This window comes from Penicillium atrosanguineum, assembly GCF_028827265.1.
Source record: "Penicillium atrosanguineum strain IBT 20685 chromosome Unknown utg000002l_segment0_segment0, whole genome shotgun sequence".
NCBI lineage: Eukaryota > Fungi > Ascomycota > Eurotiomycetes > Eurotiales > Aspergillaceae > Penicillium > Penicillium atrosanguineum.
Window position 1 is genome coordinate 13,067 of NW_026623134.1, and position 18,989 is coordinate 32,055.

Consider the following 18,989-nt stretch of genomic DNA (forward strand, 5'->3'; position numbering starts at 1 on the left):
TAACCCTTGGACCACAGTAGGGTGCGGCGGAGGCTCCATCGGCTCGTACGACGGGCCGGGCCGGCGAACGTGGATATAGTGGGAACCAAACTTCGTGGTAAAGAACCGCTGGCAGCATACCGCTTGGGTAGTGTCTTGAATAGCCACTCGGGCAAGATCATTTAGCCAAGACTGCTGGTGGCCTTGATGGTGACCGTACGGCGACCAATGATGCTCCGTACGCCAATGTTTCCGAATACTTTCTTTACTCCGGCATACATATCCACAGCCTTGGACTCGGGTGCATAGGATACCATCAGTGTACATCGCGAGGCCTTCGATAGGCTGGTCCACCCATTCGGGAAAGCATAACTGATTAATATTCTCCTCGACCTCGTCCCACTCCTCGATAGCCGCCTGGACCTGCCGGGCATCGGGAATCGTTGTACGATGCGGGGAATGGGTCAGATGAAACACGACCTGGGTCGGTCGGACAGCATACTGACACTGGCGACAGACAATCACGGAATACTTGGGGATCCGTAAAAATAAGTCCGCGGCGGTGCGGGATGCCATTGTACGATAAGGTTTCGTAGATCGTCCAAATATATATTTGCGGGGGTCGTACAAAGAACGGAGCTTAGTCTGTTGGGGCGAGGAAAAAAGTAAGTGGGAATTCGCTAAAGATTTATATTTTACCCCTGAATCTTACGCCACCCAAGCTAGATAGTATTAATAATATGATAGGCTGATCGAATATACTAAGTTTCCACTAAGACAAAGCTTTGTTCGACGACCCTTAGTATATATGACTATATATAATTTAATAAGATCTATATCTACTCTACAACAATTTGGGTTTACCAAACGGCTGCCATTTCTGGCGTCGAGTGACGCCTTTTTCGGCCGCCATTTGGTAACACGTGATGGCGTCGTCCCGACACGCCCCCCGACCAGCTACCGCCACGCACTAGTCAGGCCCCACTCGCAACGCCCCCTTCTTTGTTCCCCTAGCAAGTTTCAGTTACTGTATCCTTAGCAAAAGCCAGTGTTGGCTCGGCGTTACGTGAGGGCGCCAAAAATGGCTTCACTGTCACCGCACTTAGTCACGATGGTGCCTGCCTACCGCGCCCCCTTTCTCTTTTCTATTTCTTTTTCCTTCCCCCCCCAATTTTCCCGCTTCCTCGATCGCGAGTATATCTCTGTCTCAGCCCCTCGCCTGAAACCGTGCCCTCTAGTCTTCTATTCTTCGTGCTCTCTTCCTCGGTCGTCTCCGCTCGCCCATTCCTGGGTCTGCCATCCCAAAGTATAGTCGCTGGCCAACTTAATTGTGCGCCGCCAGCCGGTGGGCCGTATCGTGGTCTTTTAGTCTCAGCTCCTTTCCGCATCCTCCGCACCTTCGCCGTCCCTTCACTTCCGCCGACTTCGACTATGAAGCGTTCTCGACTCCGGCGGAATAGAAAACTGGAAAGCGACTGTGGTGGGGATGATCTAAGTGCGACTACTCCTAGCGACTCAGAGCAGGGCGATGCTACGTATGAGACGGATTCGACGGAGCTGGAGGACGCTCCAAGCTCACCAAAACGTCTTCGATTGGACGAGAACCTTGTTTTGGAGCCAGAGATTTTTTATGACGCTGGAGAGCTCTACGATGACCCACTAGATGAAGGCGGAGTTGATCTCTCCGAGATCCCCGAGGATTTCGACAAAGCACCAGGTACCATTGAACGACGAGAGCGGATTGAGAGCCGGTGGAAAAGGTCAGTGAATCATTGAGATCCATATCGTTTCATGGTCTCCTAATACAGGCATAGGTACTGTGCCAGCCAAGTGCGAAAGAGGCCCAACGATCCAAAATGGCGTAAGGTCGAGGAGGCGCTACGCCAGGCGTCAAACAATGACATGTATCGGTTCCTACGCTGGTGTCTCCAGCTCGAGCGAGGCGAGGACGGTCGACATATAAAAGGCATCAACAAAGCTAGCACACTCGAGACCGATTGGAAAAACCTTCGCTGTTACTATCAGAAGCTCACCAAGATTGTGATCAATGATGAAGATGGCTCGGAGATACGAAGGGTCAGTATACCTCGAATGTATCCCAATTCAGCCTGATTGCCTTGACTTACCGTTGAATACAGGGTATGAAGTACTTAGTCCAAGAGTTTGGATTGGACACGCAGCCTGGAAGGAAGACGCCAGTTTATATTGAGGATATCGGCCCATTTAATGAAACGATCTTGTCGACGCAGGAGAAAAAGTTTCATCTGGGCTTCCAACGCATCCAAGTGTGTCTGTTTAATTCCCTCGGTATCTTTACGGTGCACCGGAAAAGCGCCTTGTTGAGTCTGCAGTTCAAAGATCTGCAGATCTCCCTCCAGAAGGATCCTCGTGGGGGCCCACCCGTCCCTATGATCGAACTTACTCCCGAGGGGACTAAAAAGTTCCTCGGTCTGACCAAATTGTACGGCGAGCGCAATTTCTGTCTCTCCCTCTCTCAGTCCCCCTAACCACCTCCGGATACATGATGTCTTTTGAAACCCTTCTTGTCGTCTCCGGAATGTCTGACTAGGGTCATGCAGCTAACCAATCAACAGAACCACTTTTGCACTTCCCGAGATCGTTTACGGGCCTTCACTGGTGATATGCCCGCACACATTGCTTTTTGGCATCTTGTTTCACGCGCGAGCGTTCCGGAACCAGGGGCTGACCTCGAAGGCTCAGCTGCGGAAACTTTTTATCAGCAAAGGCTGTGAACAGCTCCTGGTGCCTTTAGACCCGAAAAAGTCCGGTTGGTATGTCTTCTGCAAAACGGAGTTGGTCAAGGGCGTTCCAACCATTCAACGGACTACACAGATGTCCAAGTCTGTGATTGCCACCTTGCTGGTCACATTTGGCGAGATTCGCGGGTGGAAAGGGGCATTTCACGCCCATCAGTTCCGATATGGAAGTGGTAAAGTAATCAACGAGAGTGGTGAGTTCTTCCGTGGATGCTGTGAGCTATTATCATGTGGGCTTGTTGGCTGATGTCGTCTGCAGGGTGGGTGAGCAAGGAGCAACATATGTTGATCATGAAGCATGCCAGCCCTCGCACCTTTCTCAACCACTATCATCCCCTGCAACTCGACACCGACATGATTCGGGTTATTTGTGGCCTCGACCCGGATGTGGAACTGATGCGAGCCGTCACACGACAGAGCCGTTGGCGAGACACGCGACGCCCACGCTACTTGACTGATCAACAAAGGGCACAGGTTGAAGATCATCCCGAGTTGGAAGATGCCCGGCGCAACCTAAGCAAGATCCGCGCGCAATACGAGGAGACCCAACAATCCGGCCTGCTTCTCCGACTCCAGCAACGGGAGAAGGAGGTGAGAAACACGCGAAAAAGGTTGCACCGGAGCTTACGGCATCAGATCCGAGAGAGATTTGATGAAGAGCAAGCCTTTCTTGATATCGAGGCGCAGCTGTCGGGTACCGTGGTCAAGGAAGACAGCGAAGACAAATCATCCTTAGAGGACACCATGCACCCCCTTCAGTTGCATCTCGTGCAGAGTCTTCTTTCCTATCCAGTTTCGAACTCGTTGGAGGGCGAGTGGCATCGGCGTGATACGGGTACTGCAGCAGTTGTGCAGTACTGTGACGTCCTTGAAGGAGGCCCGTTGAGGGGCCGGCCTAAACAGAAAGCACCAAGATCTGCTCCGCTGGCTGGACGAACAGCTCAGCCGCAGGGTTTACACCAGACCAAAAATGATTTCGACTCATGCGTGGTACCTGTCTCTATACATGGCAAGCCGTTACGTGCTACCAAGGAATACCTTGAAACTGCTAAGCAGCCAGAGGCATGCTTCCAATGCTTTGCGAATGAAGGGCTCCCAGATGATGTTCGCTTTCGGATGTTTCATGACGCCGGATGTGTTACTCGTCACTTTGACACTACTCATCTAGACGAAAAGCCACTCGAGTGCAACTGGTGTGAAGTAGCCTTGCTACATAAAATGGCTTTCCAGCGCCATGCTATTGATGCGCATGGTGTGCGTAGTCGCTGGCGTTGTCCGAATCCGGCGCAGGAACTTCAAAGACAAAGGATAAGCGGGCTATGATCCACTGAACGGTAGTCAAGCGGAGGACTTCTTCGGATAAATATGGGCATGCACTGTCTGCCTCGTCGGGGCAGCACATGTAACGCTATAGCCTAGTCCGACGCCATCACGACTTGACTGCCAATCGTGCAATACAGCTAAGAACATTACGATCACACCAGTGTCTAATTGCCAGCGGGGACTGACTCCGTCACTGTGGGTTCTTAGGTATATAAAGGGCCTCCTTCCTCCAGCCAGTTGTATGCTCTGATATTCTCTTTTGCTCTTCCCGGCGCAGCTTGTACCGGCTTTCCGTGATCATGTCGACTAAGAACTAGCGAAGCCCAGCAGAATGTGATTATGAAGCATGCGGATTCCCGCACCTTTCTGAATCATTACCTTCCCCGACACGTTGACACGGACATGCAAAATGTGATGAACGGCCACGAATCCAAAAAATCTCTCATGCGCGCAATCACCCGCAGGAGCAGGTGGATTGATACGAGGCGACCTCGACACCTGACAGCCGAGCAACGAACGTCGATCCGTGAACATCCATAGTATGTCGAAGTGGTCCGGCGACTGGACGAGCAAGCTGAAGTTTGCATCCATGACCCAAGTGAACTGATGCGATTGCGACATGACAAACTCGCACGCGAAAAGCTCAACACGTTTGGCCGGCTAGAGAGGGCATTGAGACAGAAAGTTCGAAGAGAGTTTGACCGCAGACAGGCGAAAATAGACATTGAGCGACAGCTTTCTGGAGCGGCTATCGACGACGAGGAAGTGAAGGACGTACTGCGAACAAACAGTATGTTGCCAGAGCAGATCAGTCTTCTTTAGAAGCTGTTAACCTGGCCGACTTCCCATTCATTGTAGGCGGAATGCCGGCTCCAAGCGATGAGCCGGGAGAAGAGCCGACAGTGGTGGAAGTGCGAACAGCCAAGACAACCTCTTCTGTCTCTCCCGAAATGTCACAGGAAGAGCTACTTCTGGAGAAGGCGGCAAAGTATATCCGGAAGGCCAAAAAGCCTCGGCGATGTTTTCAACGTTATGGCGATACCCAACTTCCCGTCCATCGTCGGCCATAAAAATATACAAATCAGCCCTGCGACAGCTTCGAAAATGGCACTTGAAAGATCGAACATGTCATATGTGTAGCGAGGATCTCCTACATGAAATGTATCTTCGCAGACATGCAGAAGATGTCCATCGCCTTGCCACCGAACGAAATTACTACGCAAAGGAAGAATCAGGATCGGACATGGATACAAACTGAGAGGCGTGCAATACTTTCAGATTCAAAATGACAGCGACTCATGCCAGGCGTCTGTTTGTGTGCTTGGCAAGCCGTCGCGTGCTACCGAGGAATATCTCGAGGATTTCGAGAACCCGGAAACCTAAACCCTAATGCTTTCGCGGATGAGGGCCATTCAGATAATGTTCACTTTCGGGTGTTTCATGACGCCGGACGTGTTACGCGCCACTTTGACGCTATTTATCTGAATGAAGAGCCAGTCGAGTGCCACTGGTGTGAAGTTCCCATTAGGCGATCGACGAGAAGAACTGCAAAGCCGGCAGATCTAGCACCTGATCCCGTGTCAGGGTACCAAACTCGGCATGCGAGGCGCTCATCTCAAAAACGCGGTCACTGAGAAGAGCAGCATGAGGAGAAGCCCCGGGAGAAGGAACGATCATGAAGATTTAAAGCCGCCGGCAAAAAGCCTCCGCACGTCGATCAAAACGATTGCGAGCTCAATGATTGGCGGGATTGGGGCTCATGTGTGATTTTTTCCCATCTTTGATAGCCATCTAAGAACTTTCACCAACATGTAGGATATATTGCGATAGGGAAAAATATAAGATATATAAATACTGCTTATATAAGCCTATCCTTTGAGCCGGTTTTCGACTACTAGACTAAACTAGACTATAGCCCTTTTAAAAACATTGGTCACATTGTCATCCCGAAGTTATGGCTGTTAAGAGGGAAGAGGTATAGGCCGCTACCAGAAGCTCTACATAGTTCCATAATGGACATAAAATATACTTCTCATTTTGTTAACTCTCCTATGGGTTCCTCTCGACGCGGCATGACTCATATCTGTAGTGGCCTCTTATTTACTACATAAGTCCGTATCTAATCTAGAAGGGCGTTCATAGTAGCTGAGGCTTAACAGGAGGATGACATGTGATCGGACCCGTTTTACTCAACCGGTAGACCAGTTCGTATGTGGACTCACGGTCTCCCCGACCGCGTTTTGCGATCGCATAGTGAGAGAACAATAGTAATTCGCGGCGTGGTATGGATGCCAGCTAGGCTATTTCTCTGTATAAATATGAACTTCCAATACAGTCTGGGATGAATAGGAACCGCTGTGCAGACTCGGCGGTGTCCACCGATTGTAATCAATTTAACTAACCACACCTAGAACCTACGGAATTATAAGAATAATGAAGCCTGAAGCTTAGTAATAACTGAACAGCATGGTATAGACCACTGAAAGAGTTACCAAGTTTGATCAGAATATTCAGAGCATGAAAGACATCATTTCTTGGCGAGACGTGGAGTACTAGAGCCGTACAGCTTTGAAGACGCTGTTAGAGAGCGCCTTGTTACAAACATTGTGTAAACGTCTTCGTTGGCTCGGCACGTAGCATGGAAAAAGCGTTGCCGTAGTCGCCGCCCTGAGCGTGAACGCCCGCTTCGTTGTCCAAGAGTAGATTCACAATCTCTTGATGGCCTTCCTGCGAGGCGGCCTGGAGAGCGTTGCCATAGGCGCCGCCTTGTGCGTGGATGTCCGCTCCGTGGTCTAGGAGCAGTTTGACAATCTCTAGCTCGCCTCCCAACGAGGCGGCCTGGAGAGCGTTGCCGTAGGCGCTGCCTTGTGCGTGGATGTCCGCTCCGTGGTCCAAGAGTAGATTCACGATCTCTAGATGGCCTTCCCATGAGGCAGCCTGGAGAGCGTTGCCATAGGCGCCACCTTGTGCGTGGATGTCCGCTCCGTGGTCTAGGAGTAGTTTGACAATCTCTAGCTGGCCTCCCAACGAGGCGGCCTGGAGAGCGTTGCCATAGGCGCTGCCTTGTGCGTGGATGTCCGCTCCGTGGTCTAAGAGCAGTTTGACAATCTCTTGATAGCCGCGATACGAGGCGGCCTGGAGAGCGTTGCCGAAGTCACCGCCCTGCGCATTGACGCTCGCTCCGTTATCCAAGAGTAGTTTGACATTTTCTTGATAGCCTCCAAACGAGGCGGCCTGGAGAGCGTTGCCGTAGGCGCCGCCTTGTGCATGGACGTCCGCTCCGTTGTCCAAGAGTAGACTGACAATATCTTGATGGCCGCAATACGAGGCGGCTTGGAGAGCGTTGCCGTAGTAGCCGCCCTGCGCATGGACGTCCGCTCCGTAATCCAAAAGTAGATTTATAATTTCTTGATGGCCTCTTGTCGAGGCGGCCTGGAGTGCGTTGCCAAACTTGCCCCCCTGCGCGTGGACGTCCGCTCCCTTATCTAAGAACAATTTCACAATTTCTAGCTTGCCTCCCAACGAGGCGGCTTGGAGTGCGCTGCCGTACTCGCCGCCCTGCGCATGAACGTCCGCTCCGTTGTCCAAGAGTAGACTGACAATATCTTGATGGCCGCAATACGAGGCGGCTTGGAGTGCGTTGCCGTACTCGCCGCCCTGCGCATGAACGTCCGCTCCGTTGTCCAAGAGTAGACTGACAATATCTTGATGGCCGCAATACGAGGCGGCTTGGAGTGCGTTGCCGTACTCGCCGCCCTGCGCATGAACGTCCGCTCCGTTGTCCAAGAGTAGACTGACAATATCTTGATGGCCGCAATACGAGGCGGCTTGGAGTGTGTTGCCATACTTGCCGCCCTGCGCATTGACGTTCGCTTCGTTATCCAAGAGCAGCTTGACAATTTCTTGATGGCCTCTAAACGAGGCGGCCTGGAGAGCATTGCCATAGTCGCCGCCCTGTGCGTGGATGTCTGCTCCGTGGTCCAAGAGCAGTTTGACAATTTCTTGATGGCCTCCAAACGAGGCGGTCTGGAGAGCGTTGCCGTGGTCGCCACCCCGCTCATTGACGTCCGCTCCCTTGCTAAGAAGAACTCGTGCAGGCCCTACGAGCCCAATGACGCAAGCATAATAAAGTCTAGTACCTCGCGGTGGACCAGGGTTATCGTCCCAGTAACGGTCAGCCTGATACAAACGAACCCATCGTTGGAACGTCGCTTCCTCTTCTAGGAACCTGACTGTCAGTCGAGCTATATCTTCGGAAGCTTGAGCTAACGTAGCATGGCCTGTCCAGAGTTCGGCCGCACATCTTGCCATCGGATAATCCTGCTTGATCTTTCTGTTGTTACCGTTGATATCCGTAAGATAATTCAAGCACGCCCTCGTGATCGAAACGCTGGCAGCCGTGATCTCGAAATGGTCCTGTCGGAGAAGGTACTCTTTGACGGAAAAGTGAGCAAGATGTAGCTCTTTCTCGGTGGCGTGAACGACTGTCACTAAGCTGGGGCAGTAATCCAAAACATCTGCCTCGCAAAATAATCGACGCTTGATGTCAAACCCTTGCGATCCGTTTTTGATTTGCATCGCTATTACTTCTTTGGCCTCGGCCAGCTTGAGAGGTCGCTTGCAGTGCACAAGGAATTGTAGGAGGCGTATCGCGTCCGTTTTTAGTTTCTTCGGTATATCCGCAACCATGCGCTGGTATGTCTCATTAAGATCTAGCGGCAAAGATGCGAGAGCCTCCTCCATAGCTGCCTCGTGACGACATCGAGCTAGGCTGTTCAATTGACAGAAAGCCCACCTGAACCTAAACAGGACGTCAGCAAGCCATCAGCATATTGATCGTAGCAGTACTATCTCACATTCCGTCGGCCCCGTCGCCAATCTTATTCTGGATCCCCTCGATAATATCCTGGGACAAGGGCTTCGCTGTAAAATCACGCCGTTGAGAAAGTTGTGCTGTGACCCACGACCGGATGTCGGTGTTGACAGCCCTTTTATCAAGTGGTAGGCAGTTTTGCTCTCCTACCAAACGGGGAAGGTCGTGCAGAAACTCAGATTCAGGTCGGCTAGTATAAAGCAGCTGGACATGGAATAGCTCTGACTTGAAAATCACGTGCTTGATCCACAGGAGAAGATCATCTCTGGTTTTTGATTCGTCCAATGCGTCCAGAACGATAAAGACCCTCTTCTGGACTTCGAGCATCTTGGAAACTGTATCTGAGAGCCCCTTTGTCACAGGCTGCTCGCTGCCACTTTGGTGTGCTTGAAATAAAGCGTCAAGGTGAATGGCAGAGCCAGCCCCGCTCTGGTAAAGTTGAAAAGCAAGCGACCGCAACATGCCATCTAAGGTCTGCTTTGCGGTGTCGCTAAAGTCAAAGAAGAAGCTGAGGATCAATCCATCGTTTCTCTTCGCGAGATGATCAAGCACAGTCGCACTGAGAATCGTTTTTCCACATCCTGCAAGCCCATACAGCCATAAATTTCGACGCGAACCCGAGCACCACGACTGGAAATCGGGGGTTTCCAGGAGCCACGTGCCTGTCCCCTCATGGCGGAGCGTCCTCGCGTGGTTGGCATTCGTAGACGAATCTGGAGGACAAAGCCAGCGCCTCATCTTACCGGTACGAAGGTCAGACCTGATGGAATCAGTTGTAGCTTTCGTTGCAATTGTCGTCTGCTGCACGCCATCAATCTGTTGTTGAACTACTAGCAGTCAGAACGTATGCCAATTTCAAGTATAACTCGGTCTCGCGTATTTGCTGGTCTAGCTAGTGGACGAAACGGGAACTAACCCATTTGAAGCACTTCTAGTGCCCTCTTAGTTTCTTGGACCTCTGCAGCCGGCACGTACGCCAGAAACTCCTTGGCATACGTAGCGGCGGTCGCCGAGGCGTAGCGTTGCCATCGATCATTTTTGTGAGAATCAGCGTAATCACAGATCCCTCGGATCACAAGACAGGGAAAGTGGTTCATCAGGCCGGCCGCTTCCATCTCAAAGCAGATGCAATCCTCACCGAGGTCAGCAACAATCCGATCACGCGTAGCCGCGTCTTTAACGAGTGTGTTGCCGGATGCAATGGTCCCATAGTGGATATCGGGCTCGGTAGTGTCACGAGGATCGCGTTGAACCTCATTAGCCGTATCACAGCCCCGGCAGTCCGGGCCAGGGACGTGGTCGCATAGAGCTTTGAACAGGCGATCGTTGTCGAAGCCCTGGTGAAAATAGCCAGGAGATTTCTTGGATTTCTTGCCCATCTTCGGGTTTTCCTCCAGCATCTTTTGAAGGAAGTAGGTAACCTTGGAGTCTTTCCGCTCGTGATCTGCCTGAATGCTGGTAAGCGCATTGAGGAGGACCGTCGGAGGCCGCCCGAGGAAGCCTTTGCGCTCACGCTTATCACCAGACTTTGCTTTGATCAAGTCATACTGACAGACACCGCCCGCGGTCCCACAGGGCTGGCTCACAACAACGTCCCCTAGTCGGATATCGTGGTCCTCGTCCGGTCGAGCGATGCCGCCGCCTATGCCCACCAAAAGACCAACACGGATGGATGGCAGAGAGGCAAGCAGGCTTGAGGCCATGGTCGCAGCCGAGGTGATTCCGTAGACTCCGGGGGCCAAAGAGGCAATGACGACGTTGTGCTCTCCCAGGCGACCCCACGTATAAATGTTTGCGTCGGCTTGATGTCGAATAAACCCAATTGGAGCTGCATGTTTCTCATCGAGCATCGCTTCTGCAGCGGCTCGCTCCATAGGAAGAGCAGCGATCCAGGCGATCGCATAAGAGTCGGGGCTGTCGAGGGCGTTATGGGATGCCATGATGCGGAGGAAAGTGCATAAGACTGTCAGATAGGCCGGTGGAAAGAAGAGGTTGTGCGTTTTCACGAGGAAGCTCGAGTTGAATCACACGCGGACACCGGAGACGTGACTGAGATACTGTCAGTCAAAGAACGCGAACTTGTCATCTGCTATACAGGACTGGCGCTAGCACCTAGCTATTTTCAAGAGAAATTCATACTTATTGCCTCCCCATGTAGAAGAACGGAGGCAAGTTCAAAGGACAAGATCGGGTCAGCCCAATGAAATACGCTCTCGCTAATGGGACACGCACGTTGGGGGCCGTAAGCGGTATGCGCTTGCAGGCAGTATGCGCAAATCTTCGTCATGTCGATGAAGTGGTCTTCGCATCCTGCTTATCTTGAGTCGGCCTTCTTTTGAAGATCCTATTCGGAAGAAGAAAAAGCCCGCAAGGTCGATCTTTGAATTTGTCAGACTCTGCTGATAGTTTTGCCAGGCTGTTGTTGGTGAGGGGGCGGTGCTAAGTGAACTCTCATGTTTCAGACTGCTAGAACCGCCTCTTTGACCGCCTTTTTTGTAGATCGGCCGAAATCAGGCCACGCACCCCACGCAAGCTGCGGAGTTGCCGATACGAGCGTTTGTACCTGCAGTAGCCTGTAAAATCCGTAAGAAGATTAGATATATTCGTCTATTCAAAACCAGCTCATTTTATCGACATTGACATGGACATTTCATCGGGATAGTCCTCTTTGAAACTCCAACAAGGAAATTGAGCATAAAGTGAACTTAAGGCGGCATGCGCAGGAAAAATATGGTCTCAAAATATAGCAGAACGTTTTCAAACTAGAAGATATCGTCACTTTTTCTTTTTCTTTTGCTATGAATCCGAAATCCCAATAGCCACCGTCCGATTTTTCATTATAGTGAATCTCCACTAGGACAGATAGCCTCTGCTGCATGGCAATTTTTCCATTTTGTCTACTCAAATGCTCACTCCTCGCGGCTTCATGTGCACTGAGGAAGCTTAAGGTGTCTTCAATTGATCAGTGATCAATTCACTGAGCATCTTCTAATGCTCACCTGAGTAGTCTGATGCGCTTACCGAGCGTGATCTGAGTGAACGATGAGCAGCCCCTAGAACCTATCTCGATGAAAGCAACAAATTGGCCTCATCCATCACCGCGCGTTTCGTGAGTCAATAGTGCTAGCATCGATGCTAACGTTCATAGGTAAACATGCTGCTGTTCATAACGCGACAATGTCAACTCTTGATAAACAACCAATCAACCGTGTATCTAGCCACGCAAGTCCGAGGACACTTAATACACGGTTCTAGTACCAACGGATAAACTGGCTAAACGTGAAATACACAGCTCTTTCTTGACCAGCTCTCGTGCTAGAGAAACAAGTTGATTATAGGAACGAACCTTGTGATCCTGGGAGGTAATGTGGCCTCCTAGGAGTTGACTTGACCTCCTGGGAGGAATGGAAACATGTTCTGGGAATAGAAATGGCTCCTAGGAACATGATCCGACAGTCCCAGGATAAAGTATGTCAAGAAGCCATCTGCTCTATCTTGATTTTCTATAACGTATATGCTTATCTGCAAGCTGTCCTTTCCATATGCCTTGAAGCAAATTACATCCAACAAGCTTTAGCGCATTGCCGAAAGATTAACGGAGACGAATGACACTCTGTAAAAAGGCGCGGGCCCAGGAGGAGTAAAGCAGTCTCCGTCGGTTAATTTGTCGATCTTTGGAATGCCGGCCTTGACCATGTCTTCTAGGAAGTATTTTAACGACGTCCTTCCACCTCGTGTTGTTTACATTAGACTTGATTCTATCTAACACGACTCTAGTTGTTAGAGAGTGAGCTATCTGCATCTATATCAAGAATTTCAAAACTAATCAATAAATCAGATGCCTCTTCTTGGCCTTCCCTCTGAACTTCTGTTGGAGATCTGCAACAGTCTACAACCATCACACATCCTTACCTTGGCTTGCGTGAATCGCTCTTTTGTATCTCTCTTTCTGTGGTTCTTATATAGAGCCAATATCCTGCATGATAATAGCTCCGCCCTTATATGGGGAGCCAGCCATGGTGGATATAATACTGTGAAGAGGATTCTGGATCATCGCGATGCGAATATCAATACTCGGGACCAGGATTCACGCACTGCAATCTTTCACGCCATCGAATCTCAAAATGAAAAGATTTTAAACATGCTTCTCAACGACTCTCGATTAGATGTCAATTGCCAAGACCGGGTAGAGCAGACTCCACTGCTCTACGCTCTGTTACATCGCAAGAGCTCCATGGCATGCAAAATACTCGAACATTACGACACCTCTGCTATTATAAAAGACGATCAAGGCAGAACGGCTTTATGGTATGCTATCGATAACTGCGAAGAGCGCCTTATTCAACAGCTTCTCAAGAAAGGAAGCAGCATTGGCGACCCCGACTACACGGGGTTCAGCCCTTTAAGTGTTGCAATTGACCAGGGGAATCTGGACTCGGTGAACATGCTCCTCTCTTCTATGGCACAGTTTGGACAGCGTGGGAGATGTTTCCCAACAGCTGACGCTGATGAAATGGAACCTCCTCTATGCTTGGCTGTGCGAAAGAGACAGGCAAAAATAGCCTGTCTACTACTCTCCCATGGAGACCAAGTGAACTCAAGAGATTTTTATCAAAGGTCCCCTTTACACATAGCAGTGGAAAACGGCGATATAAAGAATACCGCCATGCTTCTCAGTTGGGATGGGATCGAGCTGAACACCACTGATTTGTATGGGCGCACTGCTCTCCACATCGCCGCAGAGCTGGGACACAACGTTATATTCCAGCTTCTTCTTACTGGAACTGGTATAAATCTCAAAGCCGTGGATCGTGACCAGCGCACAGTGCTTCACGAGGCATCCAAAAACGGGAACATCTTGATGGTCGAAATGCTCTTGAGGATGAAGGAGGTCGAGCTGAATGCTAAAGACATTGATGGTGCAACTGCTCTGTGCCTCGCTCGCGACAAGCAAATAATCCAGTTGATATTAGCTCAGGATGGCGTGGATGTGAATGCTGTTGGGCTGACAGACACGGGAGCACTTCATCACGCAGTGGAGGATGCGGACTTTTTGACAGCACGCATTCTGCTTCAGCACGTGGAGCTCAACCTCAATCAAATGGACCATATGGAATGGACACCCCTCTGTCATGCCACTTTTAATGGGGATTTGGCTATGGTGGAACTACTTCTTAGTAGAGCGGACATTGATGTTAACAAGTCGAATCCTTCACCACTGTTCATCGCAGCACGTGACGGACACGTCCATATTTTTAATCGACTATTCAGGGTGCAAGGTGTGAGTCTTCACCAAACATGGTGTGGTGAATCACCGCTGGAGGTTATTGCCAGCAGAAACCGCTGCGAGTTTGTGAAGATTCTCGTTGAGCAGCACAGAAAGCAAGACCCGGGCGTCTCTACCAGTTGTGTTGCTAGAGCACTCGAGGTCGCTAAGCAGTGGGGGCACTCGGATCTCATCAGGCTTCTGCTCGACATCAGTCCATCTAACGGCAGTGCTAGAAGTCATCTTCATAACCCATAGCAATCCGTCTCACGTGTGGCAGTTTCAACGTATGATGATGATTTTATTAAACATCAAATGTACATATTGATACAGTATATGGCCTTGGTAGTTACTCAAGTAAGCAGCAATCTGTATCGGATAACTCTCTGTATCACGGCGTCGAGACTGAATTGCCCCTGCAGCGAGTAACATTTTCAGTAGTCGCAGATGCCCTTGAATAATAGCCATTGATAGTACAGATCAATTTTCTGAATCTCGCATCTGAACCCCGTGGCCTCATCTCTGGCTTCGGCTAAAATGCATAGAGAATGGGGTGGAGTGTATTCGAAACGATCAGAATTCCTGCGGCCATAACGCCATCGTTCTTTCCTGGGGTATATTGATGCAGGTTGGCATGAGACGGGTATCTCGGCACCGTGTTCTAAAGCTTTGTTGAAAATCTTCATGTCTCCATTTTCGCAGCCCGATCTATAACCAGGCTGTGGTCTGAATTCTCCTCGCAAGAGGTGGTAATCCATAGCACAGCCAAAATGATCGACTCTTGAGCAGGGCTCTTCAGAGCGGACACATCGAGCTATTCGAGTTAATTCTCTTGGATTTCCACACACTCAAGCTTCCTTTCTCAGCGCCCCACTACGATTGCGTTACCTAGTTCGGCCAAAAAAGTCCCCACCATCTTTTCTTGATGTACTTCTGGTAGATCGTCAAGATTACCCGAACTACAGTTTCCGGCATTGGGCAGACCATAATTGTTGAGACGCCCCGTGGCCAAAGTAATAACTACTAGAATTCTAAAATAGATCACTGTGTGTGTGCAAACAAAATACCCACAGACCCTCACAGTTCACACACAAAAAACCGTCACAACACCAGTAGGTCCCCCTTTTTAGTCACTATGTTCTTTAAAGCCAGACAGGGCCGTGCATCAGAGATCGTCAACCGACCACTTTGCCCGACGGCGAGAAACAAAGCCAGTCCATTGTGCGATCAAAACCATGAATACCAGATGAAAATCCCTTTTAGAAAATTTAGAAATTAATGTTCTCCTACTTCTCAACATCCTCCTTGCTCCAAGACCACTTATCCTGCAGCTCCCTATCCAGCGCTTTCGTATAAACGTAATTGTCCCACCACTCACCCCAACTTGTTAAGAATATCTGCTCCGGGTCCTCGGGGAAATCGTCCCTAAACAGCGCGGCATTCAGACTCGCCGCTCCCTCGGGGATAGACTTGGCGTCCGGATGGTTTGTCGGCAGTGACTCTTTGCTATGCCGACTCAGTCCTGTACCTGGAACAAGGCCCGGCGACACAGCGACGACGCGACATTGGTTGGCAAGTTTGCGGCGCCACCATTGTGCGCCGAGGAAATGTACGAATCTGCTTTCGCCATAGATGGTGAATTGGTTTGCGTTGGAGGGAGCCGCGAGGTCTTTTATTAACACGCCTGATGAATGAGCTTCCGACGACATCTGATAAGAGAAAGAGGGCCTACCGGAGTCTATGATCGAGCAGATTGCGCCGGAAGAGACGAATATAAGGCGTGACTTGGAAAATATGAGCTTCTCTCTAAGGAGATGCACCAAATAATGCTGCGCTACAGTGATATTCGAAATCAGATTTACCTCGATACTCTCTCTTCTTATCTCACGGTGCTCCACTTTTCCCTATCGGGCTAGAATTCCATCATACTAATGTAGCTTCGATGAGTCATGATAAATTACCGTAAGTATATGTACAAGCTTCCCTTTCCGCCTTCAAATCGGGACAAATCTAATGATCTGGCCTGGCCGAACGCTCACCGCCATCCCCTTTTCTTCCTTCCCCAGCCTTTTGTCTTCCTTTGTCGATCCACCTTGCATGACGAATCCTGTGCTACTGCTCAGAGGACAAGTCCTGGTAGGCCAAAAACGGTTCTTTGTTTTCATTGGCTTTTTTGACCTGGCTTCCGCTCTTCTACTGTCACGTTTACTCGTTACCCGCGTCAGCACCAGCTGGTAATACTCCCTGAACTAACGCAGACCTCCAAAGCTTCGATTATTCAAATCTAAGTCAGATATCCTCCGTGTAGCCCGAACCCCCGGATCATGTATACGGGTACCACAATCTGCCCCGTCCCGTCGATATTTCAGCAGCCCTTGCCCCTCGCGGTTCACGACACTCCTCTCTGTCCATCCTGCTTTGAGAATGCACTTCAGTCAACTACTTGTCCAATTTGAACTTGCACGGGCATATCAAATGAATGGACAGATAGAGCGAGCAGTGGAGCTTCTAGAATACGTGGTTTCGGTCTTAAATCGATCTCTGAGTGAGCAGCACTCTGATCGACTGGCATCTCAGCATGAACTTGCACGAGCATATCAAGCGGCCGGCCAAATTAAAAGTGCGGTGGAGCTACTGGAGCACGTGGTTGCAATCGAAAGGGAAAGCCGCAGTGAAGATAATGCGGATCGGCTGGCGTCCATTCACGAACTCGCACTAGCGTATGAAATGGACGGTCAGACAAAACGCGCTGTAGAACTGATGGATTATGTTGTCGGAAGCCTAAGGCGGTCTCTCGGTGACATGCATCCCGACCTACTGACGTTTCAGCATGAACTTGCAGGGGCATGCCAATCAGATGGTCAGATTAAGCGCGCAATTTTGCTGCTCGAGCGTGTGATCGCTGCGGAAGCGAAGATACTGAGCGAAGACCACCCAGATCGATTAGCGTCTAAGCATGAACTCGCGCGAGCATATCAAGCGGATGGCCAACTCCAGCGCGCAGTGGAACTTCTCGAGTATGTTGTCGCTATTGAGGAGAATACATTACGTGAAGACCACCCCGATCGACTCGCATCTCAGCATATGCTTGCTAGAGTGTACCAAGCCGGGGGACAGACCGATCGCGCTTTGGAGATCCTCGGGCATATAGTTGCTCTGCGAGGGAGAACTCTTAGCGAGGCGCACCCTGACCGACTGGCATCTCAACATGAATACGCTATAGCGTATAGGGTGCACCAAATGAATAGGGCCATATAAAAATACGTCACTTTCGACAACCGTCAGATCGCGCGCGTTTTATTGGCAAAGCTGAATTTGTACGCCTACACTCCACGTTTGACGATTTTATTATTGACTCAAATTTCCCTTTCTAAACCATGTAAATATTGGGTTTAAGCCTCAGGCTTAGTAGCCAGTACACTCTGCTCTATGCTGGCCTGGCCCCTTCACGCCGGAATGGCGTGAGATGGTGTGGCGACGTGGTGCTGCGCTTGAATTCTCACCTTCGCTTTCCGCTTCCGATATACGTGACAGCAGGTACTGAGCTTTCCCGGAAACACGTTTCTATGATGGTCGGCTGCTGACCTCAACGATATTGCAGCATAAAAACGGAGTGAACGACAGATTAATCTCCAAGCAAACAGCCCTACTTTCAGCTGCATCATGTGGTCATATGAAGCGTCGGGACGAACATGGGAAAGACAAGTATACAATAATATACCATAATCCACGTAACTCTGTCGTCCTATGATACGAATGGATATTTAGTTATAAACCAGAATACACAGCCTAGCCATATGCGGACAGGCTGATTTTGGAGATAGGCTGAGAAACAAAATCTGAGTGTCGAGAAGGGAATCTGTTTTCGATTTTCACAATACGCTCTTTTCAAGGAACACAGTACTTGAGGCAGAAAGGGAAGCGTGTACATATACTTACGGTAGTTTATCAGGACTCATCGAAGCTACATTAGTATGATGGAATTCTAGCCCGATAGGGAAAAGTGGAGCACCGTGAGATAAGAAGAGAGAGTATCGAGGTAAATCTGATTTCGAATATCACTGTACATACTATTAGCTTCATCTGTAATTGTACAGAGTCGTGTACTCACAGGTATGGTTCACAACTAGTGCCTCGCACCATTTGGATCCATTGGGCGTAGGCAGCGTCGCATCCTTGGCCAATGCCGCGTTCATATACAGGAAATCAATCTTGTCCCGGCCTAGAATCTCAAGCACCTTGCTCGAAAATGTCTTGACGGTGTTGAGGTCTGACAGCTCGAGGGGCAGCACGATCACGGCGTTAGCGGAGCGATTGAAGTCAAGGGCGTCAATGGCGGCGCTGGTGTTGAACAGCACAAAAAATCACTTTTGTGACCGAACTGGAACTTTTCAAATTGCTACAAGGAACAGTAAGTTAGTCTCCGAATTTGTTGGATCCCCTGTACTGATGGTATTGTCCTGTTACCCTGATGGGAAAATGCGGTCTAGAAGGGGGTTTCAAACTTTTGTTACATCACTGCATGGGCCCCGACAAACCCGACAAACCCGAAAACCCCGACAAACCCGAAAGGCCCGACAAGCAGGTATCATCCTCAATCTCGTGGCCTCGTAATATTATCGATCGAGTGGCTAACTTGTAAACGCTTCTCAAATTGCTAGTGATTGCTATAAAGAGTATCTCGACTGATTGAGTGGACATTTAGGATTGAAGATTCGGCATATCAGCGGTCCTAACGGACTCGAAGACGATATGGAGTAGGCTTGCCTAC

General features: G+C 50.0%; 5 protein-coding genes across 5 annotated transcripts; 3 read left to right on the forward strand and 2 right to left on the reverse strand.

Moving 5' to 3' along the window:
* Positions 1 to 1,410: 1,410 nt before the first annotated feature.
* On the forward strand, positions 1,411 to 5,149 carry N7443_001745 (DUF3435 domain-containing protein; the record flags this gene model as incomplete). Its single annotated transcript, XM_056881801.1, has 8 exons — positions 1,411 to 1,739; positions 1,794 to 2,055; positions 2,118 to 2,440; positions 2,574 to 2,950; positions 3,016 to 4,010; positions 4,407 to 4,618; positions 4,679 to 4,869; positions 4,938 to 5,149. 8 exons carry the CDS (start codon positions 1,411 to 1,413, stop codon positions 5,147 to 5,149), a joined length of 2,901 nt encoding a protein of 966 aa, XP_056743642.1.
* A 1,525-nt stretch (positions 5,150 to 6,674) lies between these two features.
* On the reverse strand, positions 6,675 to 10,892 carry N7443_001746 (uncharacterized protein; the record flags this gene model as incomplete). Its single annotated transcript, XM_056881802.1, has 3 exons — positions 6,675 to 8,880; positions 8,936 to 9,779; positions 9,869 to 10,892. The coding sequence occupies 3 exons, from the start codon at positions 10,890 to 10,892 to the stop codon at positions 6,675 to 6,677; spliced, it is 4,074 nt and encodes a 1,357-aa protein (XP_056743643.1).
* A 2,201-nt stretch (positions 10,893 to 13,093) lies between these two features.
* Positions 13,094 to 14,476, forward strand: N7443_001747 (ankyrin repeat domain-containing protein; the record flags this gene model as incomplete). Its single annotated transcript, XM_056881803.1, has 1 exon — positions 13,094 to 14,476. One exon carries the CDS (start codon positions 13,094 to 13,096, stop codon positions 14,474 to 14,476), a length of 1,383 nt encoding a protein of 460 aa, XP_056743644.1.
* Positions 14,477 to 15,504: 1,028 nt separating this feature from the next.
* Positions 15,505 to 15,927, reverse strand: N7443_001748 (uncharacterized protein; the record flags this gene model as incomplete). Its single annotated transcript, XM_056881804.1, has 1 exon — positions 15,505 to 15,927. One exon carries the CDS (start codon positions 15,925 to 15,927, stop codon positions 15,505 to 15,507), a length of 423 nt encoding a protein of 140 aa, XP_056743645.1.
* Positions 15,928 to 16,642: 715 nt separating this feature from the next.
* On the forward strand, positions 16,643 to 17,476 carry N7443_001749 (uncharacterized protein; the record flags this gene model as incomplete). The annotated part of the gene is made up of 1 exon (XM_056881805.1): positions 16,643 to 17,476. The coding sequence occupies one exon, from the start codon at positions 16,643 to 16,645 to the stop codon at positions 17,474 to 17,476; it is 834 nt and encodes a 277-aa protein (XP_056743646.1).
* Between the last annotated feature and the right edge of the window lie 1,513 nt (positions 17,477 to 18,989).